We start from the raw sequence: 9,905 nt of genomic DNA on the forward strand, positions 1-9,905 counted from the left end.
GATAATGATGCCATATTATTGTGTTATGATACACATTTAAAAGCCTTAACAAGCCTACATCTTACTGTTATTTGACTGAATACATTAATGTTGAGTTGTTTTATGTTACAAAATAGCAAGAAGTCACAACACACAAAAACCAAACAAAAAAAAGTGCAATTAGGCTATAGATAGTAACATCAGTCTTTTTTGCTATATAATAATAATAATATTTATATTAATAATAATAATAATATTAACAATACTACTACTACTAATAATAACAATAAACATCCCAAAGGTGATGATGCCACCTGAATGAGTGTGTGGTCTTTTGTGTATATGTATAATGTGTGCTGAGACCATGGATCTATTTGCCTTCTGTTATATTTATATTATTTGGTATTAATAGCTCTTATAACTATTGCTATGTACTATTGTACAGCTAAGTCAAGACTCAGATAAGGGGGGATTTTGCACCTTAAATAAACCGAGGTTGAAGCTTAAGTCAACGGAATACCCAAAGATATTGAACTTATAATGATATGAAATTGAAAATGAGAGGAAATATTCATATTTGAAAAGCTAGTACCAGCAGATGTTTGGTATGTTTTTTTTTGATAAATCACTTAATTATTATTATTATTATTATTATTATTATTTTAAAATCTCTCTATCAGTTAATGTTCTAACCCCCTCCATTAACACTTTCAACACGAACGCGCAACATAGACACAGCACTCCATTCTGCAAATATTATCAATAAGTTTATTAAGTGGTATGAATATTCCGTCTTAAAATAAATGCAACATCGCAGATAGACCTGTACAGTTATATGTTCACAGTTTAATATGTTCCCTTTGAATTGCCAACGTTTAGATTAAGAAGAGAGAGGGTTTATTATAGACACAACATGATAGAAATGTATAATATCCATTATTATGAGAGTATCAAAATCATGCTTAATAAAAAAAAACCTTTAATTGCCCTTTCAGTTTAATAATCAATTATAAAATATATATACTGTATATATTACAACTTATATTTGCAGAAATACAAAAAAAAAAAAACATGTACAAGCAAAAACCGCAAAGAGTATCCAGGGGCAAGATGCAGATCAGGTGAGCCGCTACATTCACTGTGTGTATGTTTTCTTTGTATATAAAAGGGTCACACATCATTGGAAATGACAATCTGAGATATCTGTTATATTTTTCCGATCAAACTGACCAGCAGATGTATGAATAGAAAAAAAACAAAAATTTGTGATTAGAAAATATTTGGCTTTGGGAATGTTTTATATATTTATATATATAAAGTGCACATTGGTGGCATGTACAAAGACGCTATAAACAAATCTATTTTGTTCTCCAGAAGTTGTATAAACAGGAAGTTGTGCTGAAAAAAATGATGGTGTACTATAAGAATATATCTGATGACCACTGATTATGAAAACTGTTGAATTAAACGTTATTTTCTTTAAAAAGATGGCGGGCTGGAATAAAAGCTCATAATATCCTGATAAAAAAAAAATTAACCCCTTGAAACCGAAGCATATTGGCTTAATTTCTTTGAAAAAACGGGGCATAAAAGTATTGAGCCACACAACAAGAAATTAGCAAGAAATGAGATACAAAGTTTCAAGAAAATCGCCTGAAAATCTGCAAAAACAAATAAAGGAAAACAGCTTTTAAAAAGTGCTACAAATGTAAATGTAAAAGTTGTTTTAAAATATATATTTATAGTTAGTTTCCAGGAAATTTTCCTTTAAAAAAAAATATTTTCCAATAATTTTCTCTCTTCATCTTTGTTTGTGTGGATTTTGTTAAACTTATTTTCAATACATTTTCTATCAGCTTTTCCTAATTTCTTGCAATTTGTGGAAATATCTTGCCAAGTTGCTCGTTGCCTTTAAAGCTATTTAAATCATAAATAGAAATCAAAACCAATTTGGTCAAGTATCAAGGGTTAAAATGCCTGTAAAAGGCGTCTGAACGTAGCACAAGAAAACTGATGTCAATCCAGGTTTCAAAGGGTTAAAGGGCAAATGTCCCTGCTTTGCACTTTGTATTTTTTCCCATAAAAATGTGTCATACAATAAAAAAAGGCTACCACGGTGTCACATCAACCAAACAACAGTTAGATACATAAACTTGATATAAGAGACATTTCATTGCTTCTACCTTTAAACCAACAGAGTGGTGTCTTTTCCTCACTGACACAATAATGCCCCTGTGCAGCAACTTTCACATTTCTGAATGAAAACACAAAAAACACTTCACTCCGACTATGAACGAGACCCACAGCCCCCCCTCCTTTTTTTCCCAACCCAAATACCAAAAGCACACCAGACAGAGGCTGCTTTATTAAGTGCATGTTTTCTTGCTGTGTGTGCTGTTAAACGTGTGCATATGTACAAGAAAAGCAAGCATTAGCTACCTGTTTGTTTGTTTTTTTAAAAGTCACTTCATGATGTAAGCTTGTAGAGGCAGATGAGGTGTGTGGTGTTTAAATGTGGCGGTCCATGAAGGAGGAGTTAGCGTTACGTCACAGGTAGCTGATAAGAGGAAGCTGGTGCATGCGTGACACGATGCACAGTGGGTGTGATATGATACATTCTGAAAAGTTTCACATTATATTGGCCTAGCTAGCAAATAACGTGTGTGTTGGAGTACACAATCTTTACTTTGAATGCATGCAGAGAAAATGAGAGCCGATGCAAAAAAAGAAGCTTGAGAGAGTGACGATGCAGTTTGGTTCTGCGGCCAGAAGAGGGCACTGCTCTCAGGCCAGCTGAGATGCTGCAACCTCTTTTTTTTTTTGGAAAAAAAAAAGTGTCTGGACCTTCCACAGCTGATCAGAGGTCTGGTGCAACAACCTTATTTCTATTATAACGTCAAAATGAGCTGATGATGAATCTGCAAACAGGAAGGTGTTAGATGATCAATGACACCAGCTCATATTCAGGCTAATGAGGTGAAAGGGTCTAAAACTTGCACCCTGAGGAACATTCCCCCACTCCCCATCTGGAGTCCAAGGCCAGCTCTTTTAAAATCCCCCCCCTCAAGTCAAAGTGGTACAGTCCAGTTTCTGTGAAGTAGCCCCCGCTGTGTGGTTTTACACCAGCAGGTGGCGTTTCTTGTGCAAAGCCAGGTGGTCAGAGCGCGAGAAGCTGCGTTCACAGTCAGGGCACTGGAACGGTTTGACTCCTGTGTGCTTGCGGAAGTGTCTTGTCAGCTCGTCCGAACGTGCAAACTTCCACGTGCAGCCTTCCCACATGCACTTGTAGGGTTTCTCTCCTGCACATAGCAAGAAAAAACAAGGGACAGTTAGTTATCTATGAGGGGGTGGTACAAAACAAGGGAGGTATATCAAATAATTTACACTAAATAAATAAATATTAAAACACTATTAGCAATTTATAATTTTTTTTGGTTTAAAGTATGGACGTACAACTTTAATTTTTTGTATTTATTGTGTTTTTTTAAAATAAACTCTGGACCCCAAAACTTTACGGCTGGTTTGAAAGGCACATTTTCTTTCAAACTTGCCAAACGAACAGCAATTATTATAGCCAGAAAGTGTAACGACAAAAATGATCTTTAGTTTTTCAAATGTCTGACGGTTCTTGAACATGTCATACGCAACTAAACTTCTGTCTGTCAAAATAACCAAATGTAAGGGACTGTTTGTTATTTATGACGGGGGAACGGGTAGTGCAAAAAGGGCATTGTATGTCAAATAAGTTTTAAGGATTGTGGAGCGACTTACGTTTTTTTTTATTTTGGCTTAGGGGAGGGACATACAACATTAAATGGGTGTGTTTTGTTTTTATTGTCAATACCCTCTGAACCCCAAAACCTGCCAAAGGGTTTGGAGGGAATTTTTTTTCTTAAAAATTGCCAAAAGTACACTATTTGTCATAGCCAGAGGGTTCAAGGTTCAAAGAAAAACAGCTTTGGGCAGGGTAATAATAAAACAATAAATTAATAAAAGAAGTTAAAAAATAAAGAACAGTCCCTAAGGAAAAAAAAGCTTGTAATAGATCAAAAACTTTATATTGCAGCTTGTGTGTGAATGCAGACTCTTACCGGTATGTGTCCTGCGGTGTGCTTTGAGGTGGGAGCTCTTGGTGTACACTTTGTTGCAGCCGGTGAAGTCGCAGCGGTGAATCCGCCGCTTTTTCAGCGTGTCCGGAGACTCGGCGGGGAGAGGATGCTTTGCGCCTGAATGAACTATTACTGACGGGTTGTTGCCCCTGAAAGAGACACGGAGGAGAGAGAATTTGTTAGAGTCCACTGCTCCACCAGGAGAGGGCGCTGGTGTCACACCGCAGCCGCCTGCTTGGTGATGTCGAAATTTAATGCAAGTTTAATGTGGTTGCAGCGACTCTGCGATGCAATAACAACTTCTACCAGTCAGGAAGTTGAAAAAAACACCTCCCGCCTTTTTCCAGTCTACCACGCCTTTGCTTTGTCCTGTCACCTCTCTCATGCTTTCATAACCATTCAGCGACCCATTCACTGGAAACTGACACCAATGCTGACACACAGCTGAAAATGAGAAAAATCAACTCTACAAGTCAGAAAACTGATCAGCTTTCTAATAACTGTCTGTGTGTTAAGTTTCATCAAATGATAAATGAGTAGAACACAAAAGACTGGAAGAGAATAGAGTAGAAAAGTGCCATTTTCTAGTTTTTCTCTGTCAGAAAAAAGAATGAATTGTCTCTCTGCACTTAACTCATAAATGAGCAAGTGTGTGTGTTTCTGTGTGTGCGTTAAATTCATCAATTGACAAATTAGTACAATAAAAGAGAATAGAGTAGAAATGTGCCAAATTTTAGTGTTTATCGGTCAAAAAAAGAGAACAAAAATGAATTGTCTTTCTGCACTATTATTAGTGTGTGTGAGTGTGTGTGTGTGTGTGTAAGTGGCAGTTGAGAGCAGGTGTCGAGTGTTGAAATATGAATCTCTCACAGATCAGTTCTGCGTAAAGGAATGTGCAGAAAGTCCCCCCGTTATCACACACACACACACACACACACACACACACACACACACAGGGCCTAACCCGTTATTATTAAACACTTTGAGCAAACCTGACCTATATCCCCTCCGTATATACAGTATATTTACATTGTTCCTGTGTTTTGAGAAACGAGGTGATGACAGATAACGACACACCCTTTTTTTTCTTAAGGGTCCAGTTATTTCACAATCACCGAGGGCAACGCTGGCCTGTGATGGTTACCGCCCTGACTGACATCTACAGTAAAGGATGGGGCGGGGAGGGGGCCTTATAATACAATCCATTCACACACAAGCAAGAACTAACTGGCAGCATTCCCTGACTATTACATGTGTAACCGACATGCAATTATTCCTTTGGGGAAAGAGCCGTTATTTTTTAGAAGAGGAACCTCTGGGAATGAAAACAGATGAGGACGGGAGGTGTGGAGGAGGAGGAGGAGGAGGAGGAGGAGGAAGCAGGAAGGAAAGAAGGAGTGGGAGATGCCAGACAATGAGCGCTGCAAAATACAGGAAGTGCTGAGCGAGGAAGGAGGGAGGGGGAGGAGGAAGAAGGTGACAGGATGAAGATGGCTGATATAAAGCTGTACAGCTGATGAGACTGCGATAAGGAGAGGGAACTGCAGTGAGGTGTGGCTGATAGACAGGACTGGAAATAAGACAATAAAAGGCGCCACCTTGGAAGGAGGGAACCTGACATACCCAGCCTACAGTGGAGTCAGTGTGTTCATGTGTCATTTGGGACAAATAGTTGTGTTACTGGTCCTGTTATCTCTGTAAAAAACGATCTCTAAGTGGCCTACAGACATAGATTCTAAAAATAATTAACTTAGCAACCGCGACATTACCCATTGGTTTGTGAACTCTGGAGGCTGGAGCTCTCGAGGAGTGAGGGGTGGATCTGACTGGAAGCTGAGGACATTATCGGCACGCAGCCTGAAACTCAAAGCAGCCACATCCTTTAAATATGAGTAACTTTGGGTTTAAATTAAAGGGGGGGGGGGTGTCTATTACGTGATCTACATGATTCCGCATCAGCCTTATTTTTCTGCCTCAGAGCTTGCTGAAATGTATGGCATTACATCTGTGTCCTGAGCTCCTCATTTTGAGAGACTGTGCAAATAAGAATGTACAGAGCAGGAATTTTTTGGACGACAAATGAATCGGTAAGTTACTGTGTATTGATGTGGACACAAGCAAATTAAATGTGCTGAGCATAAATGAAAGGTCCAGTGTGCAGGATTCAGTGGCACCTAGTGGTGGGGTTGCAGATTGCATCTGACTGAAACTTCCTCCGTGTGCCATGTGTGCAGGAGAACTCTTGTGGCTATTGCAAAAACACCAAAACACAAATGGACCTTTTCATAGCAAGTTTTTGGTTTGTCCATTGTGGGCTACATCAGAAACAACATGGCAGACTCCATGGAGGAGAACCGCTCTGCACGTGTACACATAAATGACTCATTCTAAGGTGAAGGAAACACAATGATTCTTGATTACAGGTTTATTGTACACCAATGAAAACAAATTAAACATTATACTCAATTTCCACCAAATAATAAATAATTTAGAAATAATTCTTTGCATGCTAATAATTTTGAAACAAAATATAATTGAGGTACTTTCAGATTTTTGTTTATGTGTTGAAAATGTCACTTCTCACATTCAGGATTTAGACACGAGTATAACTGCACAGAAAAGAGTACTGAGAGATGTTAGGAGTGACACAAATGATGTCTGGACTATAAACTGAATGCTGGTCCATATTCTTAGTTTCAAGATTTTTCCTGATCTAAATTCTACTTTTTGGTAATTCAAACAATACCCAGCCTGATAGTCTTGGGTTTGCACCTGAGTTTTAGAAAGATCACCAGAAGAACGACTTTCACATAAAGTTAAAGGGGAAGCGCTGCAGCGGACACTGAAACTTGTGAAACTTTTGGTGCTTCTTTCAAAACTTGTATGAGTGTCACTCACCCGTATTCGTGTGGTATCCTGATGACTGATGATTTCATCTCGTGGCTGCTGTGGAGGTCATGAGCGAGCTCAGAGCGAGGCTCCGTTTTGATAGGCTTGTGCAGGTCGTGGGCGTCGCCACAATGAACTGGGCAGATAGAAATTGCTGGTCAGTATGGTCAATTCTGCGGCATCGTCTGGACTTCTTTACATAAAAGAGGTAGTGTGGATTTTTTTAAGTGCATGAGGTACTCCATAGTTAGTGTGTTACATACAGTAGATGTCTGTCGGTATTACCCCAGTCTGGAGAAGCAGTCTGACACAGAGGCTAAGCATTGTACTACTGTGGATGGGATGCTGTGTGTATATTGATATTGATTTCACCGCTTTAAATTTCGGTCTCATAATAACTGTTAATGGCTTCAGTTCCCAATCTGTGCCCTTTAAAAGTCACCGGACTCCATTAAGAGAAACAGTGAATTTGATATGTGAGCTGCTGGTGTACTGCTTTCTCCATCAGTTAGTTAGTTAGTGTTATTGTGTGACTTTGGTGAATCTGAACTAAGCCTTTTAAATGCCAAAGTCACACAATAACTCGGTCTCACAGCTGACTGGGGCAGCGGCCGACCAGCAGCTCCTGTGTTCAGTGATGTTAAATTACTGTACTCTACGGAGTCTGGCCTTGAATGGAGCGATTTAACGACTTCATTTCCCTTTCGGAAATCACTGCCTGACATTAAGGTAAAGCGGAGAAAACATAAATATATGGTACACTTAAACCAATATTAATTTTTAGGATTTTTTTTGGTGGCAGTACGTTGCTTAGTTTCTGTGTCAGGCTTCAACTTGCTTCTCCAAACTTAAGTGTGTGCTGATTGACACCCACTGTTTGTAATAAAATGAATATGTTTTACTTTATGCAACCCAACTTCAAAAGATCCGAACTATCCCTTTAACACAATATTTTATACATCAAATTAAGATTAAATCAGCGAGGCCTCAGCTAAGAAATAGAAGAAGTTTTTTTCCTTCTATTCTTCATTTTTTTAAAATAATCTCAGATATAAAATATGCAATGGCCCTCTAGGTCAGGGCACTAAAAACAAACACTAATATTAAAATGTATCTATCACTTATGTATGCTTTTTGTTATTCTCTGTGTATCAAATATAAGCGATTCAGAGATGATGACCTCTGTGAATAACAGCACTTAACCTTCATTTGACCAAAAAAAAAAGGAACAAATGACAAATATGGCTTTCCTGAGAAACAAGAATCTGCTGAAGTTGATTTCTAAAAACAGAGGAAATAAAAAAGGACTTCCTCATTGTGCTACTATTCTTTTCTTGGAGAAAAAGTAAGCCAGCACTTGTACACTGATGTTTAAGTGTTATGTGTATGTGTTTGTTTGCAACACATACAGTATGTCATGTTAAGAAAGCTTAATTAAACTATTGAAAACTAAAATAATTAAATCGATAAACGAGGCCTCACCTGTCTTGTGCTCCCTGCTTCGATGATGGTCGTCATCACCGGCGACAGGTGGGCTCACCATAATGGGCTGATGCAGGTGGAGTGGCGACGGGTAGAGGACGGACAGAGGCACCATGACCGGAGACACCATCACCCCCGACCCCTGGATGACTCCGGATCCAGAGCTGATCAGTGGAGCCACCATGGTGGGGTAAGGAAGTGAAGGAGTGGGAGGAGGGAGAGCGTGGGAGGGCGAGGAGCGCAGCTGGGAGTGTGGGGGGGAGCAGCGAGGGGAGGCGCGGCTCGCCGTGCTGTAGGGGGAAGGCGGGGAGCTGCGTGAGGAGGCTGGGGAGGAGGCGGAGGAGCAGGGAGGGGAGGAGGACGAGGAGGTGGAGGAGGAACGCTTGCTGACTGACAGGTCCACTGGCTCCAGCTGGGTGTGTGTGGGGTTGCTGGGGGTGTGGGACTGGGTGAAGGCGTGCATTTGCGTGGGGTGGTAGAGGTGGGCAGGATGGGAGAAGATCACGCCGTATGGCTCCGGGGTTTTCACTAACGAAGAGTAGAATGACTGCGAGAGAGAGGGAAAGAAAGAAAGGATGTAGAAGAAGGAAGCAGCAGAGGGAGACAAAAGAGCAGTTAAAAATTTCCGTCCTGTGCTGAATAACACGGAAAACATGTTACTGCCACACAAACAACTAGAGCCAGCCAAAAAACTTAAACCCAGCTCTGTTTGGGAGCGGATAACTGTTATGTCTCAGCTTACAGTGTGCGTATGTGTGTGTGTGTGTGTGTGTGTGTGTGTATGGGTGTTCATTAGCCTGCTGCCTGGCAGTATTTGCACCCATTGTATGCAAATGTCCACTGTACAGCAGCCTGTTTGTCCAGGAAGAGTTGGAATGTGGGAACCAGTCTGTCTAGACACGTAGCAGAAGTGTGTGTGTAGGTCAGAGTTACTATATGGTATCAAAAACATGTTTTGGCATGATGGGAACACACACACACACACACAAACACACACACACACACACAAGCACCTAAAGCTACATTTACACACACACGCCTTACCGACTCCATGTCTGTCTTTAGAGGGTAGTCATACATCAGCATGGCTGCATAGGCCAGGCTCCTAAAAAATAAAAGACCCAAATAAAGCCATTAGTAAACACATTTAATACATAACAATGCGTGAACACACTCATTTTGTCATTTTATCTTCTTTTATGTTGAGCAATGATTTAGCATGGCACCCAACAATAATTCATAACTAGTGGTGGTACCTTCTTACCTACGCTTAAGTCAAAATATTCTCCAATATACTCCATTACTTTTAAAACCATACTTCAGTAAAAGCAGGGCTTCCCTCTCATTTATTTATTTGTGTCAGCCTGCCACGTTAAAAACATGTGTCGCACATAAATAGATTTTTTATTTTTGGAGCTGGACCGTTCATTAGGGGTGCTGTTGAAA

General features: G+C 40.0%; 1 protein-coding gene across 1 annotated transcript; it reads right to left on the minus strand.

Annotated features, from left to right (window-relative positions):
• Window positions 1-2,437: 2,437 nt before the first annotated feature.
• Window positions 2,438-9,567, minus strand: klf3 (Kruppel-like factor 3 (basic)). The gene is made up of 5 exons (XM_042484947.1): window positions 9,504-9,567; window positions 8,460-9,006; window positions 6,987-7,113; window positions 4,071-4,237; window positions 2,438-3,278 (listed from the first exon to the last, which is right to left on the minus strand). Exons 1-5 carry the CDS (start codon window positions 9,543-9,545, stop codon window positions 3,097-3,099), a joined length of 1,065 nt encoding a protein of 354 aa, XP_042340881.1. The 5' UTR covers window positions 9,546-9,567; the 3' UTR covers window positions 2,438-3,096.
• Between the last annotated feature and the right edge of the window lie 338 nt (window positions 9,568-9,905).

Source organism: Plectropomus leopardus, chromosome 4 (genome assembly GCF_008729295.1).
Source record: "Plectropomus leopardus isolate mb chromosome 4, YSFRI_Pleo_2.0, whole genome shotgun sequence".
Lineage (NCBI taxonomy): Eukaryota > Metazoa > Chordata > Actinopteri > Perciformes > Serranidae > Plectropomus > Plectropomus leopardus.